Here is a 19,436-nt window from a genome sequence, read left to right as displayed (position 1 = left end):
TATTAGCATGTCAACTGCTTTTATATAATGAAGCTTTAAAGTGCTTCACTGGGGTTTGTATCTTATATAATATTTCCTTTGTAGATTTTTTTTATTTTGAAGTTTAAATTTGCACTTTCCAATTCTCTATAATTTTTATATGAATTTTTAAAACCTGAAATTTGAATGAATCATACAGGCTTTTTGAACAAATTTCCTCTCTAAAATATGTCTCTTACTTTGGCTAATTATAACTTAAAACAGTAGTTGTCAAAGTGTGGTCCCAAGACCAGTAGTATCACCTGGGAACTTGGCAGGAATGCAAACACTCAGTTCCCAACCCAGATTTAATTAATCAGAAACACTGAGGCTCAGCAATCTGTGTTTTGACAAAGCCTTCCAGGTTATTCTGATGCACACTTACCAATGACTTAGAGTACAATGTCAATAAGTCTGAAATTATCTGGTTCCGTTTAAAACAATTCTTATTTAGAAACTGTAAATACCAGGGAAACCTAGTGAACAGGTATACATGGGTCCAGATGAGTCAGTTAACTTTTTATGGAAATCTTTTATCATTACTTCAGTCATAGGAACTCTAAACACAAATTTTATTGCAGTTGACAAGAGTTTTGCAAATTACATGCAAAAGACAGTTTGAAACTAGGTAAATTGGTAGGTACACAAATTTACATTTTTATTATTGTTATACAGATTTATGAGTTATGTTTGAAGTCTGAGTAGGGTAACATTGCTACTCTCATATCCTTAATGAAAGAATGGTCCACATTTAACTCAGAAGAACTTTCCATAACAAAGTTCTAAAATTTGCAGGGACCCAAATGAAAAATTTGAGTTAAGGAAGAGACATCAAATGAGTGGCTCAAATTAATTGGCTCTATCTGGGTGAATAATACTGTGAAGGATGTGGGCAGCCAGATTACCTTCACATCTGGTGTTATTGCTTGGGTTTATAAAAATGTATCTGTTTTGTCACCTACAGGTAGTTATGACATGTATGTTATCCTAGGAATTAATTTCCTGTATCATAGATCCATCATTCTAACATTTAGAAAACCTACCAGTAAGACAACTGCTTTTTTTTCCAGAAAATATCATTATAACCAAATATGTTGGCTGGATTTGAAGAGATTTAGAAATAAAAAGAAAATAAAATGTTATTTCTTGATATTTTGCCTATATATAATACAGCAAAACTCCTTTGTAACATGTGCCATTATTAAATGGCTTAGAATTCTAGCTAAACCATAAAATATAATAATAATAAATTTTCATAAAAATCTTAGGAGTTAGGCTACAAACAATGGTAACTACTCTTCCCCCTCTCTCGTATCATTAAGGGATTTTGTTCTCTGTGTACTGTAAACTTTAGTTACTGTCCAAAGAGAAAAACTAAACTATAGCCATATTTATCATTTATTTACTGCTTAATCTCATTCATCTCAACAAAAATGAAACATATTTCACAAGTATGTGTGACTTGCTTGCCCTTTTGAAATTGATTTGTAGGGGGACCAAAGTTACTTAGTATTTTTAGAGAACAAAAGTTATCTGACACTCCTGAGGAATAACTTAAATATAATAAGTATTTGCTAAAATTTGAAAGTTTCCTGTTTCTGCACACAGATCCCATTTTTATATATTTAAATCAGAATATCTCCAAATAAAATATTGGAATATTTTTCTAATAATGCTTTTATGCTCTATGTTGATTCATCAATTTCCAGCTATTTGGATTATAAACTTTGGGGAACTAGGCAGAAAATGCTGAGGGACTGTGTGGCTCTTTCTGTAATTATACCCCAAATAAGCAGTATTTGTATATGTCACAATCTAGGAATAAGAACCACAATGTAGGATCTGTGGCTGGTCTGTGATCTGCTGATCAAAGGTCCTTGGTTCATATTTCACATCCCCTTAGTGGGGCCAAGATGAGTTTGTTTTTATCTCCATATGGGTTGGTTAACTTTTTTCAGCTAAATTGCATGACCACCCACTTTTACACCTGACCCTGGTCATCTGATGTGTGCCATTTGTCACAGGGCAAAGAAATCAGTGTAGAGGTTTATGTACCCTTTTCCTAGTTCTGAAAATACTCAGAAATCATGCTCTGATGGTGGTAGAACCCATTGCATCATCCTTTATGATAAATAATATATTATTTAGAAACTAGTTAAGTACATCCCAGTTCTAGAACAACCAAAACCTTGCCAAATACTTTTTAAACTTTTAAGGCTACAATAATGGAAATCCAGAGATACATAGGCATATAGAAATTTTGAGGCAAAAATGTCCTGATCACTGAAGGGAAAGCAATAAACTCTGTTGTGTATACTTATAGAAAATTTAGAATTTTAAGTTCCAGTCTTCTTTACTACATGCCTTTATGCTTAAATAAAGTCATCATGTTTTTCATCAACAGTTCAAGGGCTTTCTCATTTAGTAGAAATTAGATCTAATAGTCCCTGGTAACCAATAACTTAAAATCAGGTAATATGTCTTTGATACAAGAAGTCAACACAGAACAGATAGGCATTAAACTTCTCAAGAGTTAAGTACTGTCGCACATTTTTATAACAGACCAGTTTTAACATAGTGTCTGGCTAAAGTAGAAATGTTGTTTGTCCATCCAGCACGTTTATTGAACACCAGCCATATGCTGTGAATGCAGAGCTTAATTAATTCACTACCATCAAAAAGCTCAAAGTTCACTGGTAAAGATAAAGAAATGCTGAAATTAGTATATGGAAAATATGTTATGGAAGTACAGAGGAATGGGTGACTAATTTATCCCTGGGATGAGTGGAAAGAAGGAATGAAGAGGGGGAAGTTAAGTTCCAAGAGGCTTCACAGAGCAGCAGAGTGGGGTAAAAGGTTTGGCACCAGGCAGACCTCGTTTTAATTCTAGACTTTTCCTTTATTATCTGTGAGGTTTTGGGAAGATCATTGAACCTTAGGCTCAGGTACCTCATCTGTAAAATATAGATAATATAAGTTTTTACAAGTTCTTAGGTAGGCTAAATGAATCCATGAAGAGCATAAGCCTGGAGCACAGTCGGCTCTTTTCTCAGTAAATAGTAGTTAATATTTACTGCTATTGCTTCAGTAGTGTCCAACTCTGTGCGACCCCATGGACTGCAGCCTACCAGGCTCCTCCGTCCATGGGGATTTTCCAGGCAAGAGTACTGGAGTGGGTTGCCATTGTCTTCTCCTATTAAGGGAAGTTATCTACAAAGACTAGGATAGGGAAGAGACAATAACATGTGCATAAATTTGACTGGAATATGAAATGGTACATGAAGCTAGGAAGATAGAGGGCAGATGGTGAAAACATTTAAACATCTGTATTCAGAGTTAAAGAGTTTGGGTACTTTACTGGAGATGATAAAAGAATCACTGGAAAATTTTGATCACTGGGCTGCCAATGAGGAGGATGGTTTGAGGAGACAGTATAAATTTAGAGTTCAGAAAAATCAGTTAAGAGGAATCATTGTTATAATTGGTTCAAGTAAATATTTTATGAGGTGAACTGAGTCAATGGCAGTGGGGATGGAGCAGACATTTAAAAAATAATTGAGATAGAAGAAAAGACTTGTTAACTAATGGAAAGATTTGAAAAATGAGAGTCTATTAAAACCATTGAGTTGAGGAAGGGAATTTAATTATTTAAATTATTTTTTAATGAGGCATGTATATTTATATATTGGAGAAAAAAATGGCAACCCACCGCAGTATTCTTGCCTAGAGAATCCCATAGACAGAGGAGGAGCCTGGTGGGCTACAGTCCATGGGATTGCACACAGTCAGACATGACTGAGTGACTAACACATACATGTGTCTATATCTTAAGGGGAATGTTAAATGAATGAACATACATGAAAGTTAAATTTTATATAGAAGCAGAGTAATACATTCATAGTGAGGAAGCTTCTTAATATAGTTGATGTGGTATGTTTATCAAATGCATAGGAGGAAAGGACAAATTCATTCATCCAGAAAAATTTACTGTGTATCATTATGTTAGATGCTGGATGGAATAAATCAATCAATCATATATCACATGTTGATTAGTATTATCAAGAAAAAGCAGGGTGAGGCTAGATAGTTATGGGGATGGTGTTTTAGAACGGATGGTCATAAAAAGACTCAAATGACATTTGAGCAACAAACTAGTGGGTGGTAGAGGTCATTAATTATTTGAAGACTAGGCAAGGAACAGGTTAGTTAGGGTCGAATCTAGAATTCAGTTAGGTATCCAAATAGAATAAGCAGTTTCATGTACAAGTCTAGACTTCAAGAAAGTGTTTATGGTTAGAGATAAAATTTGACAGTCTTCAGCATACAGATGGGATTTAAAGCCGTGGAACAGGGTGGGATATGGGAATACCTAAAATGTTGGGGAAGGTATAGGTCAAGGACTGAGCCCTGAAGTTCCAGTTTTTAGAGATTAGGAAGATGAAGGATGATATAGCAAAGGACATGGAGAAGAAATGGCCAGTGATGTAGAAGGAAAATGAACAAATGTTTTGCCCTGGGGGCCAGGTGAGGATAATGCTTTAAGAGACATGAACTACTTCAGATACTAATGAGTGGTTCAGCAAGTTGAAGTAAGTAACAGCATGCTTTCTGCTGACAGGAAAGGTCCAGTAGAGGAGAAAAATAGATGATTTGAAAGGGGCAGACAGGAAGTGGAAGAATTGCAGAACAAGGCCTTTGAGTAGGCAAGAAAAGATGATATCCAGTGCTCAAAGCATTGGTGGAAGCAAGGTCAGTTCAGCCAAAGGGAAGTCTACCTGCATGTGGGTACATGCTCACATATTTTCACTGTTTATAGCCCCATGTCTCCACTATTTTCAAAGCTTTCATTTTTATAGAATCATATTCTTAAAGCTTCCCTGCTGGCTCAGATGGTAAAGCGTCTGCTTACAATGTGGGAGACACGGGTTCAATCCCTGGGTCGGGAAGATCACCTGGAGAAGGAAATGGCAACCCACTCCAGTATTCTTGCCTGGAAAATGCCATGGATGGAGGAACCTGGTAGGTACAGTCCATGGGGTCGCAAAGAGTCGGACACGACTAAGCGCCTACACACACACACATATTCTTAAAACTTCCCTGGGGTTTTAAGCTGAGTAGGTGGGAATGATCTAACAGTCATCTTTGACTGCAATTCAGGTACAATCTCTGGTTCACTTTACGTTGCCAGTGCTAGAAGCTAGACTGTGAAATAAACAGAGAGCATCGTCAACGTTTTCCGTGGAGCACAGTATCACAGTCCCAGGTGTAGTATGTGGAAGAGGGTGTTATTTTATGTCTACCGTTAGAAATGTCGCCAAGGTACTGAGCTGGCTTAGTCGCTGTTACAGTTGTTCTTTCGAGTTCTTTGAAGTGTTAAATGTGGAATAACATTTTTACTCTAGGTTTTGAAGTATTTCCCATGTATTGATCATCTCCCATGCATGAGGCTATACTTCATCTCAGTTAAATTGCTAGCATGGTACAGTGTGTGGCTTAGAGTAGCAAAGCAGTAAATGATTTGGAGAAGAGAAAAAAATGATAATTTGTGTCACTACAGGTCCAATATCCTCAGAGCGGGGTGGAAATGAAGTTAGCTTCGTACACTGTCTTCACTGCCTCACGTTGAGCCCAGTAAGTGGTGTACGTTATGTATGTGAATACTGGAAACACGGGGTGACATCGATAGTATGAAGACAACCAGAGTAAATACCAACACTGTGAGCAGGACAAGAGGAGAGGGGAGAGTTAGGCAGCGCAGTTGTACCACTTTATTTTAAACGGATTTTATTCCTGCCTCCAGCTTCTACCGGCTAATGTATACTGGACTAAAACCCCTGCCTTAATATTTGTCACTAAATACCAAATGGGCATGCCTCGGTGTATAGCGCACCTGCTTTTGCAAGTACTGAAAGTAGGTATTCCTGGAGTCTTCCTCTGACACTGACTCCTCCAAATGCTCATGAGGGACCCCAGCTCCCAAACCTTTTTCGGGACTCCTGCCGGCAAGGCTGTTCTGTTGACTTGCGAAGGCCTGCTGAGCATGTGTGAACAGCGCCGCGCATGCTCCGTGGAGCGCGCAGGTTTACCGAGGAGCTAGCAGAGGATTTTACTACGCCTCTCCCGCCTTCCCTGCCCAGTAAGCACCCCCCTCTCCCAACCCCCACCACGCGATCCCTCGCACCTCCCCGCCTACCCCCCGCCGCCACCCCCCCTCGCTTCACCCTAGGCTGGGGAATCTCCATTGACGTTTGGGTGACGCTGCCGTGCCGCCGCGGTCGGGAGTTCCAGGCGCCGCACAGGTAACGCCGCCGCTGCCGCCATATTGACAGAGCTGGGAGGGGGCCCGAGGGAGCGGGGAGCTGGCGGGGCGGGGGGCGGGTTGGGGGGAGTCACCGCCGAACGACTGTCGCGGCGTTGGCGGCAGTGGTGAGCACAAACCGAGCGGCAGCTCTTGGAGAGGCAGCACAGAGTTGTCTTCTCCGTGGGGAGCAGCAGCCTGTGGTGGCGACGACCCCTGGCTTCGAGTCTTTGAGGGACCCCACGGCGAAGGCAGCTGTCGTTGAAGGCGAGGCTGGGGATCCCGGCGGTGGCGGCGGCGCAGTGGCAGGCAGGCTCCAAAAACGGGATGCGCGGCCGCTCGGGCAGTTGGCAGCTCCTGTTCGAGTGCTCCTGAAGGGGCGATGCTACCGTTCGCTCCTCAAGACGAGCCCTGGGACCAAGAAATGGAGGTGTTTGGCGGCAGTGCAAGCAGCGGCGAGGTTAGTGTGGTGGCCAAGAGGGGTTGGGGCCACCCCCTTCCTCCTCTCAAGACCTTTGCTGGGGGGTCCGGGGGAGAAGGGGCATGGGGCTGGGAAGCGAGGTGCCAGGCCAGGCCCCTTGAGGCTGCGGGGCGGCGGACAACGCTCTGCTCGAACCGCGCTTTCTCTTGGGAGCCGGCGGGGATTGGGCGGCGGGCTCGGGAGTCAGGAGTAAGTGCAGCCCCGGCCAGGCTTGGCCTCGGGGGAGTATCTGTCTTGCGGGCCACGCCAGAGTTGTGACTAAGTTTCTTCACTTTTCGACCTGAAGTGGAACTGGGGGATACGCCAGGTGCCCGCGCCTGGCTCCGCATGTTTCTCTTTCTCCGCTGCGCCAAGTGTGCTAGCTGCCAATTTGAGGGACAGCTGCTGACTCCAGCTCTCTATTGAACACCGGGTGCTTTAGGAACCCAGCGCAACAGAAACAGCAAGGTGACGAACTCTGGGGCCATTTACACATAGGGATGAATGCTCCTTAGTTACTTTTCTCATTTCTTTGTGGCTTGTTGTGGTTCTTTGTAACAACCTAAGTGGAGATTAACTGGAGGCAAGGTTTCTTTATCTACACTCAGGTGATGTTCTGCAGCCTCCTTGGCGGTCTCCTGAATTCTACCGCCCTCTTCCGCCCCTTCTCCCTTTGCCCAACTGCTGTCCCCGCCCCGTTGGTCAGTGAAAGAACAGGCAAAGTAAACTCCAGCCCTTTTAAGAGGAATCTTTGGTAAGACAGCGAGGTTCAACCAAAATATTTTGGTTCGCCTCTCTTCCCGCTCTTCTTACTTCCGAAACTGTTCTGGTTATGCTTTGGTCAGCTGTGCAGTGAGAACTCAGATGTGCACAGGTTCTTTGTTTTTTATTATTGTTGCTTTGTTGTTTTTGTTGTTACTATTAGAAGCAGGCAGCCTTTAAGAACAAAAACAAGACTTTTTGGAAAGTCGGATGTTTTTCTGATAACCTAATCTATTGACAGCCTGGTAGTGCAGTAGAGGCCATCACGATTACAGATCTCCTAAAATTTTGAAGGCCAAATTGATTCACAGTAGGATATTTTGAGGTAGGACTTGAAATCCTCCACATCTCTAGGTGCAGATTTGTCTTTTAAGTACTTGCTTCATCCTTAAAAATATACGTTAGACTGCTGTCTGTTTAATTTGTTCTTTTTCTTTTCAAATTTCCAACTGAGCTGGGGTTAAAATTACATGCCAGAATAATATTTAATAAGAAATGTAGTGCAATATGGAAGAAGTCTAAAGTTGAACCCTCTCTATTTATAGGAAATATTTTACTATTACACTAAGGAATTCCTAGATACATTTTAATATTCTACATCTCTTAAGAACAGGATAAATGAAGAGGGGTTTGTTTCTTCTTGGAATGTTTCATACTTGCAAGAATTTTCTAGAAGATTACTCAAGGGAAGAGGAATTTTGTTTAATTTGTGTATGTAATCTTTTGACTTATAGTTCTAGGCATCTGGTTTATAAAAACAGTTAAATGCTTGGATAAAAGGTTGGGATGGGAGGGGGGAACCATTCGCATGCTTGCTATTATTTTTGTTAACTTTGAATGTAGAAATGTTTTAAATTGTAATTACCACATATGGTTTTTTTTTTATTGTTTGCAGTATGTTTTAGGTATTATAGAGATTTAACAATGGGTCTCTCTACCTCAGCAATTTGGAAAAATACTGGAGTGGAAATTGTTAATCCCTATGAAGTAAAACGAAAGGTGAAGGTAATGTGGTAAAGATAGTATTTCTGCCTTCTTTGTCTAAAACAGTTATGAGTGGTTAGATTTAACCCTGCAAGTGACTTAATTAAACTTTTTTCTGAAAAAAATATTCTAGGTGAAAACTAACCACTACATCTGACCTGCTTAGACCTGTTTAGTACTCAGAACAGGTTATGTTGTTGTTGTTGTTGTTGTTGTTGTTGTTATTGATGTTTGTTTATAATGGCTTTCTTTTGATAAGGAGACACTTTTACTTCCCAGAATTTATATTTATTTTAATTACATGTTTGTTGATGTTGGCTTTGGAAATGTTAACCATTGAATGTGAACTTCGCAGCCCTCAATCATGATAGTTTTTAGGACTAAGGATGCTTTCATTGTAGAATATATTTTTTGAATATGTGTTGAAATCCTTAAAGAAAATGTAAGTATGAATCTGTTAACTTTAATGTTACAGGAAACTTTAATGTCTATTTCTGTGTGTGTTAAATCCTGATAAAATAAAAGATTGTATACACTATCATATTTTGTGGAATCTTTTTCAACATCTTTTGCTGTCTTGTTTCATGGGCAGTTGTTAACCTTTGAATTATCATTCAGAAGTGTGATAATTGGTTGTTTAGCCTCTTAACATGTTTTTGCACAGGAAAAAATTATTAAGGACAGTTGTGTTTTTATACCAGTGCACAGTAATGAGGTATAATGATGAGTCTAATCACTGTAACATTGTTCAATGGGAAATGTGTCAGAGGTTTCAAACAAGAATTAGATTGGTTCCAGTGAGAGGTGGAGAATGGGCCTGAAAGGGGAAAGAGGGTTCCTGGGAGAGGGTAAAATAGGATAAGCAAGAAGCTTTGATTCTGAGAGCTCTTGCAGAGAATGTCTCAATTAGGTCTATTGGGAATAGGGACTTCAAAAGATATTATCTCTCAGGCAGCCATAATTTTAGCTATTGCCTGAATTCTGTCAGCGTCAGGGAAGAGATATAATGATGAAAACCCTAATCACTGTAAAATTGTCCTATGGGAAAATGTGTCGAGGTTTCAAGTAAGAATTAGGAGGTGTGATGGGTATTGGTCATTCCTGGACAAAGGTCATTAAGAATAGCCTGTTTTAGTAGTAAAGTGGACTTTTCATGAAGTAGTGCCATGTACAGAGTTTGTGCACTTTCTGTTTTGGTGAGAGACTACTTGATTCCTGATGGAGTTTGTTATAGAATTTTCAAATTGTATATTATATCACCATATTATATTAAATATTTATTGGTACTTTTATATTATTTTTTTAGCATACTTCATTGCTAAAACAGTTTGGGGCTAAAGCCACTGACTCTAAAAATTTAACTAGGACATCAGATATATGGCAGATTGGGAAAAACTGCTAATTTTAATTAAATTCATGAGACCCTGTAGTAATAGAGCAAAGAATATGGGCTTTGGAGGCCAGTTTAATCTAGGTTCCAGTTTCACATCCAACTTACACTAGTTCCACTGCAAGTTACCTAACCTCTCTGAGCTTCATCTCTAAATGGGAGAAGAACTGTCTTCAAGAGTTGTTATATAAAAACTAAATACCTTGCTGTGTTTAATTCCTTAGCAAAATGATTTGCACATAGTATGTATACAGTTCCTTCTCTTTCTCCATAGTCACCTCTTTTTTCTGCCCCTAAATTCTGAATTATTGTCAACTATATTAAAACCTGGAGAAGGCAATGGCACCCCACTTCAGTACTCTTGCCTGGAAAATTCCATGGACAGAGGAGCCTGGAAGGCTGAAGTCCATGGGCTTGCTGAGGGTCGGACACAACTGAGCGACTTCACTTTCACTTTTCACTTTCATGCATTGTAGAAGGAAATGGCAACCCACTCATGTGTTCTTGCCTGGGGAATCCCGGGGACGGGGGGAGCCTGGTGGGCTGCCGTCTATGGGGTCGCACAGAGTCGGACATGACTGAAGTGACTTAGCAGCAGCATATTAAAACCTTGGGATTTAGATAACCATGGTCATAGCTTCAGTTTTCCTTATTATGAGTGGTTTTCTCATAAGATCTCCTTCTTAGATCATTTCATTTAAGTATGTTGATCACATTTGTAATGATAGGATGATTAAGGATGAAATACAAAGTTATATTTAGGAACACTTTGGGGGATAAGGAGAGGCAAATAATTTGTTATAACTAGCTAATGAGATGTTTCATTGACATTTTTCTTATTTTGAACTTTTGTCATGGTAGGAATTGGTTCAGTTCATGAAGTGTTTATTGGGTACAAGGCAGTTCAGTACATAGCATTGTAATGTGAAATGTCTAAAGATATACCATCCTGAATCCTGCCCCATCCCCATGGGTTTACATTCAGGTGGGCAAGATAGTCATATGCAGAAACTGCTATTATACAAATTACAAGACCGTCAACAATGAAGTGGCTGTGATGGTGGTTTAGGGAATAGATTTAGTAAGGCATTGTGAAAGAGGTAGAATTTGAGCAGAGCATTGGAGAGTGGATAATATTTTCACAGATTAAAGGAACCTATTTCTGGTGGATGAGGGCAGTGTAAGCAAAGGCATGGATGTGTCCTTGGAGGAAGGAGGAGTATGATTTGGTAGGATATAAGTCTATGATGTGAGAATGGGAATATAGTGTGATATGAGGTATTCATCTAAAGGTAGGCAAGGCCCAATTTGTATGGGGCTTTTAAAGCTAGTTTAAAGGTTTTCAGTGTTCTGTAAATGGGAGCTACTGAAGATTTTTGAGATCATGAATGGCATGACCAGATCTGTGCTGGCAATAGCTGATGGCAGCATGTAGGATGGATTGGAGTTGAGGAGAGACTGGGGGTGGGGAATTTTAATCAGTGAAAGTGAGTTTTTTTTTTTTTTAACAAAGACAGAAGGCAGTAGAAAGGAGAATACTGAGGGAGAGACCTTGAAGAGTTAAAATAGTTTAACAACTGATCAGATATTAGGGAGTAAGAGAAATTAGAAGTATTGTGGTAGGACTTAATTCAATATAACAGATATTTAATGCATGCTTGCCAGTAAAAGTGTCTGTTAGCCACTAGACTAGTATAAAGATAAACAAATATTTGCAGCGTAGGGAGATAGAAAGCTAAAACAACACTTCCCCAGTTGTGTCTTAAACAAGAACAAACCACTCTAAAGATTTCTGGCTATGCTTGGCATGCTTAAAATCTTTACTTCTAAAGGTGAATACGCTTATTACTAGCTGAAAAGTTTTTCAGTACTTTTAAAATAGTGCTTTAGCCTGAAATTTTTGCTTTATCAGTATTCATCTTAAATAGCAGCCCGCGAGTGCAGAGGGCTGTGCTGAAAATAGTGACTGGTGCTTTTTTCTAGAATGCAATAAAGAGAACAGGGATATCTGTTTTTCTTATATACTCTCACCAGGTTTATTTGGACTAGAAAGAGGGGAGTGGCCAACAGGGCCCTGACCCCAACCCACCACTGATGCCTTCCCAGTTTTTCCAAGACTATTTTACTTTAAGCCAGTCTGGTCTGGAAATATTCAGGCCAGTTCCTTCAGGGCAAAGCGTCTGTATTTCCCTACCTTGATTTTTTTCTTCAAGAGAGGTAATCATTACCTCACCATTCCAAAATAAGGCCTGACTTGGTTCTATTGCTTTCTCTGGCGGTATTGTTTCCTTACCGCCCCTTTCAGTCTCTCTCATCTATAATTTTGAGAGAGAAATATAAGATTTTTTTCTGTTCTTGTAATTTCTCTCTTGGTGGATGCTGTCATTATCTTTAGCCAGCAGTTCTCAAAGTCTGGTAAGTACTTGGAATCTTGAGGTCTTAATTTTTAATACTTTTGTCAAAATTTGCTGTATAATGTTTATACATTTATGTGATTTCCAAAGATAATGTACTGTTCTTGATGATGGTTTTATTTTCTTTGTCTATATTGTTTTCTTTTGGTTTGTTTTTAGGTGGGAAGAGAGTTGAAAAGAGATTTAATTTATTTTATTTTTGGTTCCACTGAGTCTTTGCTGCTTGTGGGCTTTCTCTAGTTGCTGTGAGTCGTGGGTACTCTCTAGTTGTGGTACTCAGGCTTCTCATTGCAGTGGCTTCTTTTGTTGTAGAGCACTGGCTCTAGGTGAGTGGGCTTCAGTTGTTGCAGCTCGTGAGCTCTAGAGCACAGGCTCAGTCGCTTCTCAATGGCATATGGGACCCTTCCAGACCAGGGGTTGAACCCACATTTCCTGCACTTGCAGACAGATTCCTAACCACTGGACCACCAGGGAGGTCCCAGGAGAGAGATGTAGAGCTAAGTTTGAACTGGCTTTTGTAGATAATAGAGATGTTTTCTGAATTGCCCTGGAGGCATTCTACGTAACTGATTTTGCTGCTAGATTTTAACTCTTATCTGAAGTAGGTCCTGCTGTGTGTGTGTGTGTGTGTGTGTGTGTGTGTGTGTGTGTGTGTGTGTTGGTATGTGAGAGAGAGAGAGAGATTGAGAGGGAGAGAGTGTGTTTTGTTTATTCCTTGCTTCCATTTCACAAAGTATTTCAGATGGTTTATAGGAGATAAGATCCAATAAAAATTATTTTGATATTCAGGATAAGAGGAAACAGCATAGAAAGGATGGAAAGGATGGAGGATGGGATTGGAGGGTGAACTAGAACACAGATAAGATGCTCTAAAGGTCTGCTACATATTTAAAATATAGTTTAATTTCAAATTTGATTTCCATGGGCTGGTAGTTTTTAGTTTTGATCATACATTGGATGGGGCTTCCCTGGTGGCTCAGTGGTAAAGAATACACCTGCCAATGCAGGAAACACAGGTCCAATCCCTGGGTCAGGAAGATCCCCTGGAGAAGGAAATGGCTACCCACTCCAATATTGTTGCCTGGGAAATCCCATGGACAGAGGAGCCTGGTGGGATACAATCCATGGGGTCTCAAAAGAGTTGGATACGACTTAGCGACTAAATAACAACAGCCTAGATCAGAGATATCTGGGAGTTAAAAAAAAAATTTCCATGATGGTGCCTAACTCACAGAGATTCATATTTAATCTGGTGAGTGTCTGGGCATCATTTCCTAGGTGATTGTGATATACAGCCAATGATAAAGAGCCACAGCTCTATGCCAAAAGGAAAAAAATAGTCATGTAGTTTTCATTATCCAACAGAAAAAAAGCGTCTGTCAATTCTTAAGCCAGCAATTAGCTGTAAAATAAATTTTCTGTGAGTTATGTTTTTTGTATGTTTTATTCTGTTGTTCTACAGTATGATGGGAGCAGAGGAAGTATTTGAAGTATCTTGTATACTCTTCCTGTGTAGATTTGAGGAATTTCCTTTTCTATAAGAGAAAAAAAAGTTTAGTGACCTGTTTTAACCTTATAATTTTGAAGCTAAATAATCTGCATACCTTACTACTAGCTAAGGATATAGTGACTCCATTGTGAATAAAATATCCCTTCACTAACAAAAATTTCAAAGGCCACAAATAATTATTCTTACAATGAGGCCTATCTCTCTTTCCTGTAAAGTGGTTGGGGACAGACTTTAAGAGGATATGTAGTAATTTTAGCACCTAATGTAAATTTTTTACTCAAAAAGACATTGGAATCCATTCCATCTTAAATGTATCTCTTAAGGGAAAAAGAAACACCATTTATTGAACATGTATTATCTCTTCAGTTTTACTAACTCTTCAACACAGTTTGGTACGAAAAGGTGTATCTTTTTAACAGATGAGAAAGACAAAAATCAGTGGAAGGCACAGTTGAAATTTGAACTCAGATCATTTTAAATTCATGTTTTCCCCTGTATACATTGTTGTCCCCCTTATAAAGATTATATTGAAGATGAGAAGACATAGACAAGTTGTTGAAAACCATATCAGATCAGTAAATCAGAATTGCTGATTGAATAGCTATGTTCACTCAAAATAAAGGTCAATAAAATCCAAGGAGGTTTTATGTAGACATAGACAGGTTAATTCTCAATTTCATATATGAAAGCATAGGATCTAGAGTATCTAAAACAGTTTTGAAAAAACTAAAATGCAAGAAATCACTCAATATAGGGTAGTAAGGCAGTAAAAACAAATTAAAGCAGTGTGGTATTGGAAGAATAAACACATAGATCAGTGGAACAGAATAGGGAATCCAGAAATAGTCCACTCAAATAGGCTCAACTGATTTCTGAGAAAAGTGCAGAAGCAGAGTAAAGGTCTTCAGTTTCCTCGTATATAAAATGGAAATTAATGTGTTTATCTCTGATTATTTTGAGAAGTAAATAAAATCATTGTTCTTTGCATATACTCTCTGACAAGAATAATAAAGTTATTGCTGTTTTTAACAAAATAAGATTTAGATGTCGTACACAAAGGACTTCTTTTACTCTGATAAATAACTCAATGGCCAATTTAAACTTGTTTCACATTCCCCAAGGTTGTATTTTTATGAAATTGTAAGGACCTCATATCTCTAAGAAATTAGTACAGTGAGAATTGCTACTAAAGGATACCATGTATGTACACATGCCATGTAAAAGTGTGCATTCATCTATACTACACACAATACATGTATCTTTTGAAAGTAAAATTTTCCAAAGCATATGTTGTAGTTTGCATTAGACTGGCCAGATGACCAGTGTCTTAGCATGGGGAACATTTTGGAGCTATTTAGAACCATTAAAGTCATTTCGACCAAGGAGAGTAAACAAATTCCTGCCTGAACAGTAACCAGGGAAGCTGCTTTACTGTCATTGGACCAAAGTTTTAAAATGTTCCACAGATACCTTCTAATGTATATATAATATTGATATGCTTAGTTCAACTAATAGTAACCTATCATTTGCACAACTACCAGTCCTTTTAAAATGTATGGCAAAACCAATACAGTATTGTAAAGTAAAATAAAGTAAAAATAAAAACAACAACAACAAAAAAAAAAACAAAAAAAATAAAATTAGCTACTATAAAAAATAAATAAAAAAATAAAAGCATGATGATACTCAGATTGGTTTTAATTGATTCTAAATGTTATTTTGCATTTATTCAGCAAATGATCATTAAATGCCTGCATGTGTAGATTGTTGTGTTAGTTACTAGATAGAATTCATTTGCTTATTGTTCTGGGTTTCTACCTTGAAAGCTGAAAACCAATTAACTGGGAAATGTCGGAAGGGACAGTATATTATGTCACAACAACCAGCAAATTTAGGCTGATAGAAAATTTTTTAAAATTTTATTTTTTTCTGGGATAGCAGTGTTCTAATTCCATACTCCTGTGAAATTACTCACAAGTTCACTGATAACTCCTTCTCCTTTGCTTTCCAAAAATATTGGTAGTTTTAAAAAATAGTAATAGATTTCCTCCTATTCAAATCAGCTGTCAAGAGTAGAGCCTAGGTATGTATGGGAATTCTATTTGTGTCTTATTTTTGCTTTAGGTACCTCTCTTTACTCCTGGCATTGGATTATGGCAGTTAAAGTGGATTATTCTTTGGAGGCATGTGTCCCTTTTGCTTTTATTTAGTGCTCTTCTACAGTCTTTTTTGCTGCATGGGAAAGGAAAAAAAAAATTTCCTAATGAATTGCCTTTGAATAGGCGTCTCTTAGTTCTTGATGTTGAAATAATACAGAGTCTACAGGTTGGTTTTCTGGGTTAACAAGTTATCCTTCAAGTTACTAGTGTTTGATTTTGTGTATTTCACCTCTAACTTTTTGGAGGTGTATACTAAAATAACTAGTAAAATTTTGAAATTACCTTTATCCTCATTATTTTCATATCGAGATTGTTCAGAAGCTGGATAGCAAGATCAGTAATACCTTATGTGACCAATTTTAACATACTGTACATGTAAGCAGTCTCTGGGAAGCATGGGTTTGTCTAGATAACAATAGGGCTGACTTCAGCCTTTTTATTTAACCTATTGGGCTCTGTGTTGCAGAAAGATTATTAAGAGGGCCATGGCATGACTGTTTTTCTAGAAATAACGTCTCTGAAGATTTAGAGTGATCTTGAATTAGGGTATTACTTTGAAGACTGATTCTAATTGAATAAATTTAGTAACTTTAGAGTCATTATCATTTTTTAATTTGAGAGGAACAGAAATGTCATCATCATTGTTTCAGATTTTACGTTTTTAGATTCTATGTTTTAAAAAGTAGTGTACTTGACTTTATTTGTTTTAAATACTTGTAACAGTATGGCACAAGTGAAATATTGAAAAAGATTTGGGTGAATAATGCCGGTTCCAAAAAGTGAACTAAGTATTCATTAGTTTGTTATTAGAGTTAACAGCATCTAAAAATCTAACATAATCTTCCTTCAGGGAGATGATAGGTTTCTGCTAGTAAAATTATTGGTTTCAAAAAGCATGGAAAAGTATCTATTCTGCTGGCATTTTCTTTTAATTTACAAGGATACAGGAACATTGGAGTAAACGTAAATTGAAAATACAGCTTGAGTGTTATGAAATCGTGAACATAATCAGGGGAAAGAAATATTCTGTGTGTACTGCAGCAGTTATAAGCCCATAGCATAGATAATTTTAGTTTGTTCTTTCTTTGCTAGGCCAACTTGGTTCAGTTCAGTTGTTCAGTCATGTCCGACTCTTTGCAACCACATGGAATGCAGCACGCCAGGCTTCCCTGTCCATCACCAACTGTTGGAAGCTACTCAGACTCATGTCCATTGTGTCAGTGATGCCATACAATCATCTCATCCTCTGTCATCCCCTTCTTCTCCCGCCTTCAATCTTTCCCAGCATCAGGATCTTTTCCAATAAGTTTGCACTTCTGATCAGGTGGCCAAAGTATTGAAGTTTCAGTTTCAGCATCAGTCCTTCCAGTGAATATTCAGGACTGATTTCCTTTAGGATGGACTGGTTGGATCTCCTGGCAGTCTCCTCCAACACCACAGTTGAAAATCATCAATTTTTCTGTGCTCAGCTTTCTTTATAGTCCAATTTTCACATCCATACATGCCTACTGGAAAAACCAAAGCTTCGAGTAGATGGACCTTAGTTGGCAAAGTAATGTCTCTGCTTTTTAATATGCTGTCTAGGTTGGTTATAGCCTTTGTTCCAAGGAGCAAGTGTCTTTTAATTTCATGGCTGCAGCCACCATCTACAGTGGTTTTGGAGCCCAAGAAAATCAAGTCTGTAACTGTTTCCACTGTTTCCCCCATCTATTTGCCATGAAGTGATGGGACCAGATGCCATGATCTTAGTTTTCTGAATGTTAAGCTTTAAGCCAAAATTTTCACTCTCCTCTTTCACTTTCATCAAGAGGCTCTTTAGTTATCCCTTTCTGCCATAAGGGTGGTGTCATCTGCATATCTGAGGTTATTGACATTTTTCCCTGCAATCTTGATTCCAGTTTGTGCTTCATCCAGCCAAGTGTTTCTCATGATGTACTCTGCATATAAGTTAAATAAGCAGGGTGACAATATACAGCCTTAACGTACTCCTTTTCCTATTTGGAACCAGTCTGTTTTTCCATGTCCAGTTCGAACTGTTGCTTCCTGACCTGCATACAGATTTCTCAAGAGGCAGATGAGGTGGTCTGGGATTCCCATCTCTTTCAGAATTTTCCACAGTTTATTGTGATCCACACAGTCAAAGGCTTTGGCAGTCAATAAAGCAGAATGGAACTCTCTTGCTTTTTCGATGATCCAGCAGATGTGGGCAATTTGGTCGCTGGTTCCTCTGCCTTTTCTAAAACCAGCTTGAACATCTGGAAGTTCACAGTTCACGTGTTACTGAAGCTCGGCTTGGAGAATTTTGAGCATTACTTTACTAGTATGTGAGATGAGTGCAATTGTGTGGTAGTTTGAGCATTCTTTGGCATTGTCTTTCTTTGGGATTGGAATGAAAACTGACCTTTTCCAGTCCTGTGGCCATGGCTGAGTTTTCCAAATTTGCTAGCATATTGAGTGCAGCACATTCATAGCATCATCTTTCAGGATTTGAAATAGCTTAACTTGAATTCCATCACCTCCACTAGCTTTGTTCATAGTGATGTTTCCTGAGGCCCACTTGACTTCACATTCCAGGATGTCTGGCTCTAGGTGAGTGACTATGCCATCGTGGTTATCTGGGTCATGAAGATCTTTTTTGTATAGTTCTTCTGTGTATTCTTGCCACCTCTTCTTAATATCTTCTGCTTCTGTTTGGTCCCTACCATTTCTGTCCTTTATTGAGCCCATCTTTGCATGAAATAGTGCCTTGGTATCTCTAATTTTCTTGAAGAGATCTCTAGTCTTTCCCATTCTATTTTCCTCTATTTCTTCACACTGGTCACTGAGGAAGGCTTTCTTATCTCTCCTTGTTCTTTGGAACACTGCATTCAATTGTGTATATCTTTCCTTTTCTCCTTTGCCTTTCACTTCTCTTCTTTTTTCAGCTATTTGTAAGGCCTCATCAGACAGCTGTCTCGCCAGTGTTCAGAAGTTGTTTTGTGGAAGTTGCTCAGCATACAAATAATCTTTTGATGAAATTGTGGAGGAGAAAGTGTTCTCTCTGTCCTATTCGTCCACCGTGTAGTATGAAATATGACCAACTTGGTACTCTTGTGCATTTTTAAATGTCATGCTTCTAATTACTAAAAAATTAGATAGTTTAGACTAAGTTGTGGTAAACTTTTTCTGTTAAGAGCCAAATAAATATTTTAGAGTTTGTTTGCTTTTTATAACATCTATTGCATATTTTTAAAACAGTCCTTTAAAATGTAAAAAAAAAAAAAATTGCCTGTGTGTCACCGTTTAGACAAATGGTTTTAGAATGTCGTTTACAAAGTTGTTTGTACTAATCTCCTGACAAAATTTAGTGTTAGGAGTCTAAGTGAAAAGAAAAAAAAAAAAACAACAACAAAAGAACATTTGAAGTAAATCCCATGGAATATATGAAGTATCAAGAATTTT

General features: G+C 38.5%; 1 protein-coding gene across 16 annotated transcripts in view; it reads left to right on the top strand.

Annotated features, from left to right (window-relative positions):
• The window catches only part of RPS6KA6 (ribosomal protein S6 kinase A6), a 254,839-nt gene that overhangs the window by 69,697 nt on the left and 165,706 nt on the right, over nt 1-19,436 (top strand). For 2 of the 16 annotated variants that reach the window (XM_060408375.1, XM_027963587.2), the window contains exons 1-3: nt 6,451-6,776; nt 7,084-8,249; nt 8,434-8,543. The exons of 2 other annotated variants lie outside the window; for them this stretch is intronic. In XM_060408375.1, coding sequence (XP_060264358.1) covers nt 8,463-8,543 — 81 coding nt within the window. In that variant the 5' untranslated portion in view covers nt 6,451-6,776; nt 7,084-8,249; nt 8,434-8,462. Of the gene's footprint in view, nt 1-6,085; nt 6,318-6,450; nt 6,777-7,083; nt 8,544-19,436 lie in introns of those variants that run through there. 12 more of the 16 variants (XM_042241593.1, XM_042241596.2, XM_004022225.5 and 9 more) reach the window with 10 other exon arrangements.

The sequence above is a fragment of the Ovis aries genome, chromosome X (assembly GCF_016772045.2).
Source record: "Ovis aries strain OAR_USU_Benz2616 breed Rambouillet chromosome X, ARS-UI_Ramb_v3.0, whole genome shotgun sequence".
In the NCBI taxonomy this organism is placed as follows: domain Eukaryota; kingdom Metazoa; phylum Chordata; class Mammalia; order Artiodactyla; family Bovidae; genus Ovis; species Ovis aries.
The sequence above is the reverse complement of the archived record's forward strand: the minus strand, read 5'-3'. Positions and strand labels throughout refer to the sequence as shown.